Source organism: Mesoplodon densirostris, chromosome 10 (assembly GCF_025265405.1).
Source record: "Mesoplodon densirostris isolate mMesDen1 chromosome 10, mMesDen1 primary haplotype, whole genome shotgun sequence".
Lineage (NCBI taxonomy): Eukaryota > Metazoa > Chordata > Mammalia > Artiodactyla > Ziphiidae > Mesoplodon > Mesoplodon densirostris.
This window is the reverse complement of record NC_082670.1, coordinates 94,765,975-94,786,299: the sequence shown is the minus strand read 5'-3', so window position 1 is coordinate 94,786,299 and position 20,325 is coordinate 94,765,975. Positions and strand designations below refer to the sequence as shown.

At 37.3% G+C, this 20,325-nt stretch overlaps 1 protein-coding gene across 3 annotated transcripts in view; it reads right to left on the bottom strand.

Moving 5' to 3' along the window:
- Nucleotides 1–2,426: 2,426 nt before the first annotated feature.
- Nucleotides 2,427–20,325, bottom strand: part of CHL1 (cell adhesion molecule L1 like) — a 79,426-nt gene continuing 61,527 nt past the window's right edge. For 2 of the 3 annotated variants that reach the window (XM_060109948.1, XM_060109949.1), the window contains 9 exons: nucleotides 16,956–17,178; nucleotides 15,612–15,727; nucleotides 15,043–15,247; nucleotides 14,681–14,803; nucleotides 11,417–11,596; nucleotides 7,964–8,125; nucleotides 6,964–7,095; nucleotides 5,234–5,306; nucleotides 2,427–2,643 (listed from right to left, as the gene is read on the bottom strand). In XM_060109948.1, coding sequence (XP_059965931.1) covers nucleotides 2,427–2,643; nucleotides 5,234–5,306; nucleotides 6,964–7,095; nucleotides 7,964–8,125; nucleotides 11,417–11,596; nucleotides 14,681–14,803; nucleotides 15,043–15,247; nucleotides 15,612–15,727; nucleotides 16,956–17,178 — 1,431 coding nt within the window. The remainder of the gene's footprint in view (nucleotides 2,644–5,233; nucleotides 5,307–6,963; nucleotides 7,096–7,963; nucleotides 8,126–11,416; nucleotides 11,597–14,680; nucleotides 14,804–15,042; nucleotides 15,248–15,611; nucleotides 15,728–16,955; nucleotides 17,179–20,325) is intronic. The other variant, XM_060109950.1, reaches the window with a different exon arrangement.

Here is a 20,325-nt window from a genome sequence, read left to right as displayed (position 1 = left end):
GTTCCCCACCCACAGTGCTTGAGATTATATACAACCTATTACATTGAAATCCCATTGACAGCAGACTAGAGAAAGTTAGTCATGGACCTGTTCCTTCTGTGAAGCTTCCCGGTAGAAACCACATGCTATTGAGAAAAGGTAATAGAGAGTGATAGCACAAGGCAGTCTGAAAGCAATCTCATTTTTCAAATCCATAAGTTTTGGCCATTCAGAAAATAGGAGCAGGAACATCCTTACTACTCACACAGTTAACAGAGAACTCTACGATCTAGGAAAAGCAAACATTTCATTATTTGTGTTTCCTTCTAACTTACAGGTAATTAAATTGATAATAAATCTAATCCTAATGCACTTCTGAGATTATGTCCATCCTGCACGATTCCGTTAAAACCTTGTTTAGCTGATGACAAAGAAGAGCAAGTGGAATACTAGTGGGACTAAACTCAGAAGTCCTACCCTTGGCCTCATCGATAGCTGAGTACCCGAAATTCCTCCCAGGTAAGTCAAAACACGATGATTCTTCCTTGAGAAAAGTTGTGCCTTAAAATTAGATGGGGATAAAGCTCAAGGGGCTGGATGGGTGGGTGCGTGCACCCTCAGAGTCAGGGTGAGGCACAGTGCCTTCCCACTTTGGGAATTCTTACCTCAGGGGTGTGGTCAAGTCCTGAGCCCACAAAGTATTGTTTTAAGTAAGACCTTCTTTTGCTGCCCATCCCTTTTGGAGGACAGACAGGGTTTAAAACGATAATTAGGTATTCCGTGGGGATTATTGCATTGACCATTATACACACTCCCTCATTTTGGTCCACAAGAAAGAGGGGGCTACATACATCAAAGTCAAGGGTTTAACAATATACACCGATGGGTACAGTTCAAAAAATAAAGTAAAATCTGTGAGTCAATTTCACTTAAACATAATTAAGAAATACACTTAAGAAGAATGTTGAGGTAAGGTTAAATTTTTTTTCCATAAAATGAGAAGCTCCACACTGAATTTTACTGACATGCATGCACCATCCTTCATAGTATTTCTAAACCGTTTCCATGTATAATTTTAGAAGGACTAGGAGCTCATGTGCCAGGAAATAAATTCCCTGAATTTGTACTGGATTTGACAGAAGGGGAACATAGAAAACTATCCCACCCTGAAGATGTTTAAAGTGTGACACAGGAAAAACCTATGTATAGGAATTTCTACTGTAAACAGTTTTTCTTTTGGGGGGCTGGGGTAGGAGTACACTCAACAACAAAAATTTACTTTGAAAAATATGGAATCATTCCCCTCAATATTTATATGAGGATATTTTATTTTGAGACAGTGGGAAAAGCACATAAGAACAACATCCAAATGCTTTGTACAAAGTCTTCAGTTTGGGAACCTCATGTGATTGGTTGGAGCTTTGGAATGATGAAACATGGTGTATTACTATATACTCCAGCTATACAGACATGCCTGTTAATGTTCTTTTTCTCACTCCAAAATAAAACAATCTCTATTTTAAATTGTGTAAATATTAACATAATATTTACAATGCATTCATGAAATATATGGAACATACCATTATACAAACAGAGAAAAGGTACAAGCAGTCAGTTTAGAAATGGAGCTATTAAATAGATACCAGTTATTAGACCACAGCATCACGGACACCTCCTGCCTGTTCTTTCATAAGATAACCTTCTGACCACTGCTTCTTTTGCAGCTGAATTGAGTCCAAAAAAACACAAAAAACAAAGATGTTTGTTTGTAGATGTCATAAGTGATAGAAATTACAAATTCACTTTGAAACTGAAAAAGGTAGAATTCTGTTTAAGCATGGCCGTCTCTGGGCAAAGAGTTAGGAGCTCAATAAATACTAGTTGATCATTCACCTAAGACTTCTACTACTTAATTTTTAAATAATAAATTTAGACTGTATATATTCAACGAACTGTTTAAGTAAGACATTCATTCTCTTTACATTTTAAATAACCAGTTTGCTTACCATCTTTTAACCTGTCAGGAAGCGAAGTCACTAAGACAGTTCTCCGAGACGGAATACACATGTGCATACACAGAAAACCCACAAGGTAGCAACATCTCTGCAAACACAGTGAAGAGTAAAAACCAGGCAAATATGGAGTTCACTGGATGGATACTTTGGATTCAGGTGAGGTGCATCTAAATTCAGGATTTGTTTTGTGTTCTGCATTTTGAGCACCTGAAAAAAAAAAACACAGACGTGTAGTGGTAGGTATTTTACTTTTTCAAGGCAGTGCTATAAGGCAGTGCTATTGTTCTCAACACAGCTGCAGGAAGTTCAGATTCTGGATAAAAAGTCTTTTGCCACAATGTTTCTATTCCTATAGGAAAAGTTCTTGCTCCCTTGAAGCAGATAAATATGGAAGGTTGGTGTACACCGCTGATGTGTTTCTATGCTCTGCGTTTACGCTCGGAGTGGAAATGGTGCTGTAGAACTTCCATTGCTTTCCACCGATCCTTTCTCCTTAGATCCAGCATAGGCTCCAATAAATGACCCATCCTCACTGAATAGACCATGGTCACCTTCTCCATACTCGACTAAGCTGTCGGCACTTTCTGTGGCCTGCATATCCCTGTTAAGGGAGCGAAGGCTTCCTTTGAGAGGTTTTTCATCGCTGTCACTAGAAAATAAAAAAGAAGAATTCGACAAAATCTAATGTGAGGTATTCATGTAAAGCAAGACTCATGCACAAGTGCTAATAGGTTTTTAAATTTTCCGGATATTCATATTAGCACTGAAGACAGGACAGGTAAATCCTGAATGACCCCTTTCACAAAGAAATGTTTAAATCGTCATTACCAAATTTGTGTCGTTCTGAGTAATTGAGAAACTCACGACACTCCTGCTTCCCTTTAAAACTGAGACATGCAGATATTCAATCTGTTGATTACATAGAGAACAAATGTTATTTCCTTCACTTTCATGAACTTCTGGAAGCCTAGTCTCGAACTCAAGTCTCGGTCTTCTGTCTTTCTTTACCTTTGATCCTGCACGTTCCTCCAAATCCCTCCAGAAATGTCTCTCTTGTTTAGGTTAATCAATCAAATTCTGTTTCTTGTAACCAAAGAACTTTCTTTAATATAGTTTCTAAACTCAGGTTTGTTAAATGGAAAAAAAAAAGCTGGCATTTTTAGAACAGAAATACTACAAGTATCCTACATTCATTTATGCTTTGCGTTCTATTCTTCAACAAAAGCAAGTCTGAGTTAGTAAAAGGTCTGTAAAATGATATAGTTTTCTTCATTTCTAGATGATGGGTTTTTTTAATATCAACTTCCATCACACTAGAAAGCTGTACACCAAATTAGAAGATTTTATAAAATTCTAGAAAAGGAAAATTTGGGAGAAAAATATAATTAGCATGCTATTAGCACTTGATAGTAGGTGGTAGTCACTGGTGCTCGTCATCAAATAGGTCCATAGCTCAGCCTTCTGGAAGCGTGGCAGGATGATACTTCACTGCCCTGAGTTATGCATTGCCATGTGACTTGCTTTTGGCCAAAGTGAGCAGAGGTGACATGTCACTTTCCAGCCAGTGCTCCATTTGCCATGTTCCATTTCCTCTGCTGACCCTCAGTGCTCGCTCACCAGCCGGTGCTCCCAAGTGACCAAGATGGCTCGAGCCATCTGTGTTGCACACGCAACTTGAGAAAGAAAAATATATGGCGTTGTTTTCGACAGCAGCATGACCCAGACTGTCCTGACTCATATAGTAATTGGCTCCCGAACTGGGATGCTACAGTTATAAAAGCAAAGACGAAGAAAACAAAAAGACAAAATGTGGCACTACCTTAAGGACCAGGCCACAAATAGCGAAGCAACTCTTACCAGAAGCTGGAAAGATGAGAATTCACGTTATGTAACTGTCTCCTTGAATAATTTTCCGGATAAACATGTAGTTTTGGGGAAAGATGATGGAAACTGTATTAACTAACAAGATGCCAGGTGAAAGCCTGCAGGGGATGATTGTACCTGTCTTTTTACAGCATGCAGCAAAATATGAGGGAATGGGTTTTAAATAAGGCATGGCTTAGCTTTTTCCTCATAAAATCGAACTAGTAATATCTGTCTTTCAAAAGTATTTTCAACAGTTGCCATAGGCTCTCAGTGACCCCTGCCTTGTGGGATTTGAGTCACAATTTCCTAAATTTGTATAATTCCAAGTTTTCTTTTTCTCTCTTTCTCCCTTCAGCCTTTAATGCTCCTTCTCCGTGGAAACTACCTCAGATGGAAGAAAGAAAAATAAGTATAGCACAAAGTAGAGCCTAGAATGAGGCTCAGAATGAGGCTCAGATGTACATCAGTTAATGCAGGATGGCTAATCAGAATACTCCACATCCCTGATTATAGTAATGATCCAGGGTGAGGCCAGTCAGAGCCCATCAAGTCCATTATTTGATATGGATGCAGGTCTTGTGTGCCAACAGCCACATATGCCTGGAAACTGTAATAGCTCCTTTGGCTGCAGTATACAGAGGACCTGACTGAAAACAATGGCATCCTAGAAAAGAACAGGTAAGAAAAGAAGAGGTACCTACCTCATACCAGATTTCTTGCAATTTCTCCTACGTGTGACACATTTTTATACCTTCGTAAGTTTGGTCTGGTAGTTAAGAGTAACGCCATCTTTTTCATCCTTCCCTCCTTTGGAAGGACCCTTCCCACAACTCCTCTTAGGTAGAAATGGTTGCTCCCTTTTCTGCTCTCTTATTCTCTTCGATTAATTACAGTTATTTGCATTGATACTTTTTTCCCTCTGAAGGCTAGGTTCATCTTGAAGACATGCTCTGTGACTCAGTCACCTTTTAGGTACACACCAGAGGTGCCCAGGATACATGTTTATGGGTGTAAACTGCATACAACCTGGGTTCACAATAGCCATGGTAAGGAGAGACTACAAGCTGTTTTAGCTACTCCAGCTGTGGATATTCAGTCTAAATAACAATAGTGTCCTCTGCATAACACCTTTCAAGAAAAGTGTCCTAGCACACATGCTACCTAGATAGCGGTTACATCCCCACCTCAGCACAGAGAAATTTGATTGGGCCACTTAAGGCCCTCTGTTTTCTTTTCTTTTTAAACAAACTATTCTTTATAGGAGTATTAAAATACACTCCTGTCATCATTAAGAAGAAACATTTTTTATATTTGTAAGCTTATAACCTGATGAATATGTGCTCTGGTACATTTCAATGGAACGTAATGTTTACCTGTATTCACCAAAGGTTTCGTCTTTCACTGACTGAACTTCTGGGTCTGGATGCAGATCTTCCTTCTCTTTTACTGAAAAAAAAGGGGGAGGGGAGTAATACAAGTGATTTTTAAAAGACATATTTAACAGTGCTGTTGACAGTGAAAGTCAGGTTGGTTGTGGTTGTACCTATCAATCACCCATCAGAGTTATCTCTGCGTTCAAATAAAAAAAGAAAAAGGATTCTCTGGCTTGTCTATTTGTCATCAGAGTTACAGGCTGCTGCAGATATGCACACAAGTAATGTAGTGTTATGTGGGCAACACGTCATACTGGAAGAGTCCATAACTTGGTTATGGTCTCTTAATGAAGACCAAATTACTGTATATACGTTTTATTATCCTAAACTTTTTGAAGATGTCATTGGCTGATAGATCTATGTCATTATAAACTAAGGGGAATTAAGAAAAAGTCAATCATCTGGTGGTTCTCTCTCCTACGCCAAACTGCCTCAATAATCAGAATATTCAAGTCTATAATGACATAGAATAAATTAGATTTATTCTGCCTACTGCGCTACAGGCCAAGGAGGCTCTTGCTTCACTTTATCAGGAAAACTCAAACTAAAATCCTTCTTCATAGCACCTTTTACCACTACTTGCAAAGACCTGAGAGTTTCTCTTAGTTGTCCTAAAAATGAAATGCTGACTTGTTTTTCTTTTCTGGGCACGATTTGAAGAAGCTTCTTCAGAATTTGGAGAGTGCAACATTTCACAAATGACATTTCGTTGGGACACTCAAAAGGAAATGCTCTCTGTCTTTAAAGTTTCCAGTTAATTACCTAGAGCATTCATTAGTCATTAAAAGTCTAATTCCTAACAAATTCAGTCTAAGCAAGAAAAAAACATGTATAATGGCATAAATTCTGTGTAACTTTACAATCTAATTTAGAAATTATTCTCTTGTTTGATTGTGCAATATACATAATGGGCTCCCCAAAATGTTTGCTGGATGAATCATAAGCCAGTAAAGAATTTCACACTGATCTGAACATCAACAAACGAATAGCACTAGGATCTAAGTCTTTCCCCCTATGTAATAAAAGCATCATGAATGCTAAGCAAAAATAATAATAATAGTAACAACAAACATGTATATCTGAAAAAGACAAAAGAAATTTGGAAATTGAATGAAATTAAAGCCAGATATTAATTAACAATTAATTAATTCAAGAGGCAGTGTATCCGATATATGTCATGGTAATAAGAAATGCATCCCCAGCACTGGTTAAGTTTAACACAGTTGACTAGCAGAGCCAGTACTATTAGAATGGACTAATACAAAACATCTCTGGGTCATGAATGTGTAGAGAGGCATACTATAAATGGGTCCTTCTTTAGACATTAAAATATATGAGTGTGACTTAGTAACAGGTCTTACCAACATCTGTGATACTTTACAGATAGAAAATAGAAGCTTGGAAGTATTATATGGCTCCCTAGAGCCTATTTTATATATTAGAAACAAGAAAACAAGCACCCAACTAGAGATAATATTCTAGACCACACGCATTCCCTTTGGTTAGTTAATATAGGAATTTTTCCCCCCTCTCAGTATACTGTATACCTAATGTGCTAATATCAATTTGACTTAAGTGTATAATTAAAAAATATTAAAATGTCTCTGAAGATGGCCTCCGAGAAATTAAAGAGAATTTAATAAAATTCAAAGTCATATTAAGAAACTTACCTGAGTACTTTCCACCTTTGTTCCTCTTCACAAAGCAAACAGTCAACAATATTAGCGTGAGAAGAGCAATCGCACACATCAATCCAATAAACCAGCCTTGCGTGGAGATGTCATCATATAAACCAGCATATTCTGTTGTACAAAGAGAAGTCACACGTTGAGCACTAGAAACGGTCTTTGGAATTATGCCCTTCTGGGAAAAATTAAACATCATTTTTAAACGCACAAAATATCATCAATTTTATATTTTCCTTGGAGTGACCCTAGAGGGAATGTGATTTGAAGGACATTTAATTGGGAGAATACTGATAAATCATTTAATCTTTTTTTTTTTTTTTTTTTTTTTGCGGTACATGGTCCTCTCACTGTTGTGGCCTCTCCCGCTGCGGAGCACAGGCTCCGGACGCGCAGGCCCAGTGGCCATGGCTCACGGGCCCAGCCGCTCCGCAGCATGTGGGATCCTCCCGGACCAGGGCACGAACCCGCGTCCCCTGCATCGTCAGGCGGACTCTCAACCACTGCGCCACCAGGGAAGCCCCATTTAATCATTTTTTAGAAAGGGCCCTCTCAAATTGCGTTTGATTCTGAGGATGAAAACCAAAGAGAGACAGTAGAGACAGATGCAGTTAAATACAGCAGCAACAGCAAGCAAGCAAGCAAAAGCACAAGCTGCCTCGGTTACATGCAGATTGCTATGGAGACGCTGGGGTTTTGGCTGTGGTTTTCTTTTTGGTTTCTGTTATTAACACACGTTAATTAGCAGCAGACATTTTTAGGCAACTACTCTGGTAAAAACAATAAGGGATAACTCGGACCTTGGTGAAACATTTTTCATTTTGACAATTTTAAAATGCTATGCCAAAACAAATGGAAACTACTGTTTTTATAGCTAACATACTTCGTATTTTTATCTTTAATATAGGAAGTATGTAAAATTAAATAATCTACAGAACACAGATGTATTGTCTAAGATGGCTCCAAACAGAGTCTCATTTCTCACCTCTCCCTCTTGTCTCAATTACATCTTCAAAAATGCTATTGTTATCAACCCAATTCTTAGTCAGTAGGCGAACTATATGTTCAGCTCCCGGCTCAAATGCCTCTACTGGGTGAATCTTTTGAGTAAGATTTACTCCTTCTGATATCTTCTCGACACGTTTACCTAAGAAACGTACACAGTTAAATCATACGAATGGTCATCACTGAAAAGTAGGACATGAAAAGTAAAAAAGTATTGTTATTTGAGATGAATAAGAGAGCCCTTTGTAGCATTTCCCCCCTCAGTTTCTGAATTATCAGAAGATCAAGAAAAGCAATGTTTCAAGATTTTCTTTTTTAATATGCTGATATGGAGTAAATGAAATGAACTGAATTCATGTCCTTTTAAGATGATGCACTTACTTATTAATGAAGCGATACTATAAATCCGCCTGGTCATATGAATGGTTTAAAACCAAACACAGACTTAAAAAACTATACAATGTCATCTGTTGCAATTTGGACTTTCACAAACCTAGCAGGGACGGAATATGGCAATTTTGGCTTATAAGTGAAAGCATATGGCATTAAAATCTTAACTCTGTATTATTACTTCTTTTTGCCTTGGTTGTCTTCATAAATATTGGTGGAATAGCATCACAGTATGCTCATATATTAAATATTTGAAAATTGTAGAAACTTAAGCTACATAAAAGTGCAGGTTTACAGGTACATTTAAATGAAATGCATTGAGATTTTCAAAGTGAGAAATTTATACTTTTCAAAAGAAACATGAATATGTCAATATATTAATTATAGAATACCAGTAGCAGATAAATATATGACTCAAGTTTCATTAAAATATACATTTACTGTCTAATATTATAACAAAATACCTAAAATATTTTCCCTTTTGATCCATACTTTTGCTAAGAATAAAATAAATGTAAACCAAGGAGTGTTAACAAGTTATATTGAAAATGAAATATATTTCCATGTTGAGAATATTAGGAGTTATTACACTGTTTTAAATGAGAATGTGTCACACGTTAAAATTTAGTTACAACTTTTCACCACAGAGTTAAAAACTGATTATATAGTTACTGATAACACAAGGAGCGTTAAAAAATGGCACCGTGGGAAAAATAAGACCAGTTATATTAGCTGAAGAAAGCCTTCAAGATTGAGCACCATTGAAACAAAACATAATTAATTTTGCCTTTGAAACACAGAAATTTAGTGTTACATTAAGTAGTGCAAGCTTTTGAAAAATAGAGCCGAGCAAGTGTTTTATTCAAACCAGTAATGACACAAAAACGAATATTTCTGATTAACTCCATTTTTTCCCCCAGTTAGATTATGGAATGTGAGCCACCTGAAACTCAGAGTGACAACCAGAAAATGAGAGGGAAAAAAATGCTTGTGTATCAAATCCCATTCTCTGATTTAATGCCAGATGACCTTAAAATGTGCCATCTATGCAAAGAGAAGGAAGATACACAGAAATTCATTCCAATTTGCACAGAAGTTATCATTTTTAGAGTATTTAGTGATAGCAAGATGGATTTCCTCAGTAGAAGTATATATGTATATATTTTTCTCTTTTTCTCAAAGATCATGCCGAAATTGAGTGGCAGAAGGAGATTACAGTTTCTTTCCTGTAAATATGGCAAGATAGGCCTATAGAAGAAAAATCAGTGTCAATTAGGGAAGGGGACAGTAGCTGAAAATGCAGAATCCTGAAAAAGAGCACAAACGTACTAGTAAGAAACATTTTCAAATTACAACACGAGAGTGAAGAAATATGCTGTAAAACACTCAAGCACATTAGTTATATCTTTAATTTGCAGAAAAGATGTAGCATCATTTATAAAACCACATAAACAGCATTTTCTACCCTCTGAAAAGAGTTTGTCAAACATAAACACAACCAAGCCCCAATTCTCCAAATATTTCCATAGATACTAGAATGCCTAACTATTGTAAGGCAATTTTGCGAATTTTTCTTACATGCTTCAAATTGTCAGGAATGGGATTAGCATTTCTGACACATACTATGGTCTTGGTCCTAAAAAACAAAAAACAAAAAAACCCTCTCCATGCCCTAAATTCTGTTTTAGAAAATACGAAAGTTGCATATTTACATTGCCACTATTCTGACTTATTTTCTTTGTGTTGAACACTTGATACCCGTTTGAACTCTTGAGAAATAAGAACCTTTTAGTTACTAGAAAGTTTTCAATCACCATCTTTAAATCTACCTCTTAGGAGTAAGTAAATGAGTTCTTCATTTCACTTGGTGTCTAATTCATCCTTGGGAATAACTTGTGGGTTTTGGGGGAGAAACCATTTTGAATATATACATATATATTTTTTCCCCATAAAAGGGAGTTTGGAGTATTTAGGGAGTCTGAGGAAAACAGAAGCTCTTCATTATTTAGCTACAGTAGGAACAAAATGAGAGGAAGAAACAAACTGACAATAAAGGTCACAGCATAACCATTCACACAAACCCATTGATTTTATACTGATTCGCAAATGTAAATACATTTCCATCTGTATCTTTCATAAGTGATAGACAATTCAATTTTCTTCATTATTATTTTCTCTTTTTCCATAGTCTAAAAATTGGGAAAGCATCCAGAACAGCGGACATGTAGTATATGACACATAAATGACTTATTTATATTTCCCTTCCTACCATCTCCCATTTCCTTCTGCCTGCCTCAAATATCCCTCTAAATCTGATGGACTTGAATTCTACACAAGGCCCTCTTTTTAAACTTATTAGTGTGTATATCCATTCCTCCAATCCATTTCCCTTTCTTGTTCTACTTATTTTCTCTCCTGATGCCCTGTTGATAACATAGAAAGCTTAGTAAAAATACCGCTAAAATCATAATTGGAGAAATAATTTGGGAAGGGAAATGGCCTGAGCTGGAAAAAAAGTGCAGTTGCATTAGGAGAATTGTACAAATGAAACCAGAGATTTATGAGCCATTTTCAAGCTAGTTACTTGGCATCAGCCAGTAGAGAGTAAACTAAAATTGATATATGAATCAATGTATATATGAGTCATGACATGGAGGTGAAATGTATTAGATCAGCGTTGCAAAATGTCTACCAGTGCAAGAGGCAAATATTTTCCCGTGTGGAAACATTTCCAAAAGAAAAATATCCCTCTACTAATCTTACAGGTAACTTTTTGACCTTATATCCCCCTATTTTAATTAAGCAAAATTATAGTTCCTGACCTTATATACACTAAAGGTATAGTTTGATTACTGATGTGTAGAAGTTCATACATTGAGTCAATGTGAACTTTAGAAACAAGATAAATAAATTCTCTACGTCAGCGGAAAACAGAAGGTCAGAGAGATTGAGATCACAATCATTTCTAATTTACAGTGATGAGCATGATGCAGCCCTTTCAGAGCAGTTTAAAACATAGCATGCGTAAACCTCCTGTACTTACTCCCTTCTCCTAACGTGGAGCTTTCCTCAGTGATGGGTTTTCCACAGCCCTTTGAAGTGCAAGCCCTCAAGTAGAATTTGTACTTGGTAGTTGCATTGAGGTTTGAGAGACGCCAGCTGGGCTTTGATGGAGTTGTAATGTTGATATCATTTAGTTCTCCAATCTCATAGGTGTCATTTACTAAAGAAATAAACAGGCATATCAACGGCTCAAATTTCACAGCCTTAACCATTCAAGTTATGTTGTCTCTTATCTTTGCGTCTATGTATGCTTGTAGTCTGCAAGATATTATCTTTTTTTTTTTTTTTTTTTTTTTTGCGGTACGCGGGCCTCTCACTGTTGTGGCCTCTCCCGTTGTGGAGCACAGGCTCCGGATGCGCAGGCCCAGCGGCCATAGCTCACGGGCCCAGCCGCTCCGCGGCATATGGGATCCTCCCAGACCGGGGCACGAACCCGTATCCCCTGCATCGGCAGGCGGACTCTCAACCACTGCGCCACCAGGGAGGCCCATGCAAGATATTATCTTAATTATTCAGAGCTATCAACTTACTTAATTCTCTGAGGTACATGTAACTATTATGATGTATTATACATGGGAAAATTAAGGTCTAGCAACAATAAACACCTTGCCTAGACCTAGAGCCACTAACTGGCAACCTGGGATTTGAATCCAAACTATAGCCTTTTAACTCCAGAGCCCATGTTTTTAATCACTATGCCATACTGGAAAATCACTCCAGCTTTACCACACCTATTTAAAATGATGAACTTTCCCCCATTATTATATTTTCATTGTATCCTTAAGTATTTTTTAATCTCCTTCTGGTGTGATAATTTGGACAATAATTTACATGAGTCTTCTATATTCCTGGTTTAATATGTGGCACCAAATAAGTACTCACATATGTAGACTCAAGAAACTGATAAATTACATATTTATAAATATCTACTGTATACTAAGCACTATGTAAAGTGATATATGGAAAAAGATGATTTAGATAGTGCCTTTCAAAGAATCTGCCACAGAGCAAGATCATGATATTTGTGCAAGAGCACAAAGTACTGTAAGATTGCCATAAGAATAATCCAAGAGATGAAATGGTATTTCCAAAACTGTGCAGCCATTAGTGGTAAGAAAATGGCTAGAATAAACACTCTTGACTCTCAGTCCAAGAGACCATAAAAAAAATACATTTACTCTTTAACATAAAAATGCCTCCATTGGTCTATATAATACAATGATATGAATGGAAATGAAAAAGAAACTAATAATCCAAACACAGGAAAGAAGAAAGTAAAATAATCACCATTTGTAGATTATTGGAGAGCATTCCTGTAAAATACCACCAATCAATTGAAAAACTACCACAATCAATGTAAGAATTCAGGAAAGCAGAGAGAGCTCTCATATACACACTCGACAACTATTTAGAATATATAAGAGCCACAAAAATATATAAGCCACCTAAAAATATTTCAATCACTTAATATTAATAGCAGAATAAGTATATAATATCATTTATTTAAAAATCCACATATCAAGTAGTACAGTAACCACTGCAATTGTTACTATTTCAGCCTTTTCTCTATCTATTCTAAGAACTTGTTTTAAAAATAAATTTATAGGGCCTCCCTGGTGGCACATGAAGGTTGGAATTTAATGTTGAGTTTCTTCATTATGAGGATAAAGATAAGGCATATCTTTATCAAGCAAAGTGACATTTGGAAAGTCTTCAAATATTTCTTTAGTGCTTTCTACATGTTTGAAATCCAGTTCATGGAATAGTGTAGGCTTTACAGTTCAGCATCTAGAATGACTGAGCTGGGTCTGAATCCTTGTGTGACACTTATTTTACTGCACAGCTTTCTGTAAGTGAGCTCTATATGCTTCTCATCCATAAAGTAGTGATGGTACATACCTCATAGATTTCCTGTTTTAATTTTTAAAAATGCAGGGAGAATTCTTAGTACTTACTGATCCTGCTACATACCAAGCACTCAAAGACGCTAATATGCTGCCTCTATTAGGGTTATGGCTGTATCCATTTAATCATAGGTACCTAAAACAGAATAGGCCATCAGAAGCTAAAGTTGGTACCTGACCTGAATTGCTGCAAGCCTTGAACTGACTGATGGCAGTTCAGGGCTATGATCAAGTTGACTTTTGCAAGCAGTGTAGACTGGGTTTCTATAGTCCTGGTGTTTTTTTTTGTTTTTTGTTTTTTGTTTTTTGTTTGCGGTACACGGGCCTCTCACTGTTGCGGACTCTCCCGTTGCGGAGCACAGGCTCCGGACACGCAGGCTCAGCGGCCATGGCTCACAGGCCCAGCCGCTCCGCTGCATGTGGGACCTTCCCAGACTGGGCACGAACCCGTGTCCCCTGCATCGGCAGGCGGACTCTCAGCCACTGCACCACCAGGGAAGCCCCCTGGTGTTTTTGTTGTTTAGGAATTCATGTCTTCAAAGTTGAAATTTTTTCTATGAGCTCAGTCCCCTAATTTCCATTTTGAGATGATGCCTAGATTTGAAAACTATTGAAGATGGGAGGCATTATGATTAAAAATGAGCTGATTTCATCTAAACATGTTTGTTTGATTTTTTTTAACCTAACGGCACAGCAGCATAGGGGGAGAGCCTACCGTAATGGTCCAAAGACGACTCCTTGGTTCTCTCAATATTACGTGACTGTACCACTGGGCTACCAATAGAGGATTCTCAAATACAAATACATGCAGGGTTGAGATTGGAAACATGCACCAGAGACAGAACAGGCAGTGTAGTGTGGAAGTTAGTGTGCTTTGAATCTCCACTACATCATTTAGTTCTTCTTTGCATATTTCCTAATGCTCGAGGCCTCTTATATATATACATATTAAATGCATGTTTTCTGGTACCTATTAACATACTGCTTTTCTTCTAAAACAGGAATTGGCAAACCTTTCCAAAAAGGACTAGATTGTAAATATTTTAGCCTTTGTGGGCTATGCAATCTTTGTGGCAACTACTCAGCTTTGCCACTTTAGTGAGAAAGCAGCTATAGACAAATTTAAGTGAGTGGACATGGCCGTGTTGCAATAAAACGTTCTTTATACAAACAGGCAGCAGGCTGGATTTGGTCTGCCAGCCAGTTTACAAACCCCTGTGCTGTAAAGGAAGTATGCCAGCTTACAAACCATGAATTGGATTCCCAGCATGGTAAACCAAATACGCAACCAGAAAAAAATGAAACATTACTAGGCAAATCCAGTTCAAATATGTACTTACTTATCTGGTACTGTAATAGATAGCCAGTTAAATTTCCATTTAATTTCTTAGGTAGTCCCCAGGATAAAGTGGCAGTGTCTTTATCAACTTTGATGACCTTGAGAAAAGTTGGCTTTTCAGGTACTGGAAAACACAAGGTCAACAACAGACACTCATAAATTGGTAAATTTCTTTTAAAAAATTACAGTTTATTAAATTGAGAAGCTAACTCATATGACTTAAGTACGGATTAACTAATAAGGGAGGAAATGTCTTGGCCATTGGGATATTTACTTTGTTATTTATTTTAAATTGTTATTTATTTAAAAATTGGATATTTACTTTATTAAATACATCGTTATTCTACATCGTTATTCTCTCACCTCCTTCTGGTGTTTGAAATATATAAGGCTCACTCTCTGGACCAGCTCCTTTGGAATTATAGGCTAAGACTGTTAAGTGAATTTCACTAAAGGCATCTAGAGAAGGAACCATTCCATAGTTTCTTTGTCCTGAAAATCTCAGAATGTTTACTTCTTTGGGATATGTTCTTCCATCCAACAGACTTTTTGTTTTCCACCAATTTACCTGCAATGAAAATAGGAACCCTTTAACATATCAGCCGTGGTGGCACATTCTCTTTTGGCTTCTTCTGGAATCAGTTCTTTTTTTTTTTTTTTTTTTTTTTTGCGGTATGCGGGCCTCTCACTGTTGTGGCCTCTCCCGTTGCGGAGCACAGGCTCCGGACGCGCAGGCTCAGCGGCCATGGCTCACGGGCCCAGCCGCTCCGCGGCATATGGGATCCTCCCAGACCGGGGCACGAACCCGTATCCCCTGCATCGGCAGGCGGACTCTCAACCACTTGCGCCACCAGGGAGGCCCTGGAATCAGTTCTTATTTACAGGAAATATATTAATTCCACAGTGAGAAGAAGAAAATCTATGATAAAAACCTGATATCCTTTCAAATGTCCATGTACTCTTTCCCTTGGAATTGTTGACCAGGTAACTTTAACTAATGTGCTGTTTATCACATCCACCCCATGGATCACTGGAGCTGTATCAGGATCTGTTAAGCACATAAGAAGGATTAGCTTTCAGTAATCTCCAAGCACAATCATTAGCATCATTTCCAAAAGGTGATCTTTCATGTTTTTTAATCTGAGGAAAACACTCGTCTCAAATCAGTTGCAAATGGAACCAAGAGTTGCTCATTACAGAAGAGTTTCAGGGTCCAAATAGGTTTCTAGAGAAGAGGAGAGCCTGGACCACACTGAGAAAAGCCCCCCTTCAGATGGATAGTGTGGGCAATGTAACTGGAAACAGTGGCCAGTAAAATCTTCTGTGGGCATCTGCCTCTGGAAACATGTGAGCTAGACTAATAATATAACTAAAATTACTTGGGAGTTCGATGAATCTAATATTCATAAGAGCTGATACTAATTGAGCATATTCTGTGTGTCAGACACTGTGCTGAGGGCCTATACTGGATTGGCTTACATCATTGTTAGAACAACCCTATAGAGTGGTATTATTATCCCCGTTCTACAGGGGAGCTAACTACAGACGAATCAACCAAACCCACTGCAGCCAAGACTAATATATTAGTTCACAGTGAGAAGTCCTGTGTAGTGAGAATTTAGGTAGTGGGTGAACTAGACCTTTTTCTATTCTTGGATCGAAATATTACTTTGGATACTGCAAGAACAATGAGAATAACTCCTACCGTGTACAGATTTGGAATGCAGTCTTTCCTTTTTCCAATAATTTGTTTGCAGCTATTATTATGGTATAAGTATTTAATAATAAGATCATATCACCAGTACCTCAAAACTGTGTGTGTGTGCATGCGCACGTGAGATTTCATATGCAAATCTGAGTGTGCACCTCATCTTCGTTAGGAAGGCTCCAGCTCTGAGGCAAGGGTGCAACAGCAGGCAGCTGTTAGGAAGTCCTTGACAAGTAAGGGCAGATGTGATTGGAAACCTTATGACAGTTATGCTGCTTAACTGTGGGCACTGCTGATTCCAAGTCTTTGATTTTCAGTACAGAAATAGCTTTTTTTGGAAACTGAATAAAAGTAAACCTTTCAACATTCTTCCTTACCACGCTATAATGATCAACTCTCCTGCAGTCAACCCTGGAGTAGAAACCGTGTATTATATGTCTTTTTATCTCCTACAGCTAGTACATCCACTTTGCATGCAGTAGTCACTCAAAAATATTCATCGACAGAGTGTAATATACTTGAGAGAAACTATTCTTGAAGTACTTGGGGTTTCAGGTGCGCCACTTACAGTCTTCTCCAGAATAGAGAATCACTGACTGAGGCTCAGGACCAGAGCCCAGGTGATTGATGGCTTGGACCTGCACATCATATGGAGCATAGACAGCAGACGTCATCACCCGCAGGGTGTGGTTTGTGACTGTTTCTTCCTCCCACTCCACCGGGGCTCCCTGTGGTTTCCAGGTCACTCTGTACTCCAGTCCAGGTCCATTCTGCTCCATGGGTTTCAGAGGCTAAAACAGAAGGCCACACTCACCCCGCGTGATCACAGACATGCTGAGTCAGACACAGAAGCCACCCTAAGTGGCCCAAGAAACGCTGCAATAAAGGTATCATTTCTTGGGAGATCTTCAATCCCCCTCTTTGGTTTAGAAATACTTGTGAAAAATGTTGTCATTCTGTAAATTTAACCTTGAAATTTGCTCCCTTACCTCCCCAAGTAGAGACTCTCACAATTTAGATGCCTGGATCATGCCTAACAGTTCACATATGAAAGAATTTACTAAGAGATTCCACAGAGGGTTTTAGCTTTATGTTTACACTTTGTTCTGTATTCTGTTTTTTTTTTTTTTCACTCTCAGAGAAGTTGCAGAAATAAAAAGAATGTGGCCATGAACTCCATGGATATAAATGGGATTTTTTCCATGGCTTTTCAGTCAGAACTCTTTCTACCCGACTCCATCCATCCTCCTCCATCTTCCTTCCAAGAGAAGAGAGCAAGTAAATATTTTTGGATAATAAGCATTTTTATACATTAGTACCCAGAAGATGTACTCGTCTCTACAATAAAATATTTCCCCAGCTCCTGGCCCATTCTCTTTCTATTTCTTTTGCGAGAAAGCGCTTCCCACCCTCCACTTTATTTTGCTGTATAGAGCTATATAGTGGAGGAATTTCTCATATAGGAAATTGGTTATTTCCACTCCAGTTTTTAATCGAACAGTACTTTAATTCCAAAAACATCAATGTGATTTAAACCATCTGTTTAATATCATAAAAATGGGAATGTGCATTTAAGTGAATCAGTTATATAGAATACATTAAAAAATGTGATTTTAGTCACAGATTTATAAGGGTCACATATATAAATAGTAGTTTTGTCTGTATATGCAAGTGATTCAATAATATCATATATAGTGTTCTTACAGAATTTACAATGCTTCTGGACTCAGTCTACTTTACGAAAATACTTGTTAGAGGGACTGGATGGAATTAAGTTGAAAGTATACACTAAATCAGCAAAATAATTTCAAGTCTATGCTTATTCCAGGGTGAATACTTAAATTAGCTAGTAGGAAAAAATATCAAAACAAACACTTTCTGAGATTTTCATAGTCGTTTATGTTTTGCTTTCCAAGTTTTCTCCCAAGATATTTTCTACTCTCATATAAATGTAAGTTCACTGGAGGCTTTAGCATTGCCCGGATAAATCAGTCCACAAGCTTTTAGTTCCATACTACAATCTGCAATTACAATTTCCTTCAGTCCCAACTGACAATAAATGTGTACAAATACTATTATTCAATTTACACATGTTTTGCTTCAAGAAAAATAATTACATTTGATAAAGCTCTCTGGAAAAATTTAAAACTAACTGTGCCACCACCATAGGCAACACTTTTAAGAAAAATCTTACCTAAATCGCCAGCCTCCTTGGTGCCTAGGCTCCCAAAGAAACTGCAGGAATACTTTGTATTTGGGCTTTCAGACAGTGGACAACAAAACCTCAGCAAACTCTCAAATAGGCCCCCACTAAAGATAACAGACCAGAGGAGCAATACGGAGCCAGGGATGTGAGTGGTGGGGAAAGACCACCAGCCTCCCCTCTGCTCATGAAGCTGCTCGGAAGGAAGGAATCTCTATAAAAGAGGTTCTTAACTTGATGGCTAGGCATCTCTAGATGGGGTCCACGAGTGCCCTTCAAAGGATCTGAAAAGCCGTGAAACTGTTAGGAAAACTTTCTATGTATAACTTTCTAGAGCAAAACTATACCTCTATCGTATTTTCAAAGAGATCTATGAACAAAGCAAGGTTATAATGACTCATCTAGAAACTGGACAGATTTTCTGTACTGCCTAAATTCATTTTAAAGGTGGTGGATTTTCTTATTATACTTGCAGTAGAAATAATAAATCCTAGGTCCTTTAGGAGTGAAACAACTTGGCTGTGATCATATAATCAGGTAACTGAAGCAGTTCCTATTTCCCAAACATTAGTGAATTGGGTTTTTGTTTGTTTGTTTTGTTTTTGTTCCTCTGTTTTCTGGAGTCTTTGAGATTAGAAATTTGCTATTTTATAGAAGTTCAAATTTAACATAAATACATTTACACCTAAGAACAAAGGGAAAAGTCAAGCAAAACTCATCAGGGTATAATTATTTAACCAATCAGGGTGCAGTGGGCTCTTTTTCTCTGTTTTGAGGGATAGGATATTATCATTTTTTAACACTTGAAACATGAGAGTGAGTCGTGACCTACGTAATACAAGAGAAGTGAATCTTAGAAGATAATGCTAACTAAAAAGACTAGTTCTATCCGTAAGTTCAAATTTAATACTTAAAAAAAAATTTTGTATCCTTAATATTTAATGTGACACATTTATAAAGATAATTCATATATAATAGAACATGAGCTAAATAAAATAAACTGAAATTCATTTTTGACTGTAATATAAGTTTCACCCATTCAGTGAGTAAATGCATATTCATTAACAAGCTACATACAAAAGTCTGTATATTATTTTCCTCCATTGAATTTTTCGAAATGGTATTGTTTTATTTCTCATGTATTTGCTTATTGTCCGTCTCTCCAACTAGATTATACATTCCAGGAGAACAAAGACTTTTTTTAATTGCCATAAATAAACCAAGGACCTCAAAATACATTACTTTTATTCATATTTAATGCTAAAAAGAAAACATAAACAAAAATTAGGAGCAACTAGTCTGTTCCTATTTAACCCTTTTGTGAAAGATTTTTTTTTTTTTTTAAACAAACTGCTTCTCTCTGGTCATTATCTTGTAGACAGGAATTATTCTGTGAGTCAGTCTTTGGATGGGATCTGGTAATATGTTCACAGTGTGCGCTTGTCAACTTGGGGAATTACCTGGCATTTAACTCCTTTTTACACAATAATCGATGCAAAACAGTAACTGATGAGTAAATGTACTTAAACTTCACCGGTTGTGCTTATAGTTGTTAGATCTCTGACATTCCAAAATGATATGAAACACAATGGAATATATTATGAATATAATTGTCAACATAGTTCCAAATCTCTCTGAGTACTTTCTTCCTCTGGTCAATTATTTACTAAATTACATGTCATTTACTCTTCAAAGACAAATTGTAAACACTTTCATGGTATAATCCCATTCTTCC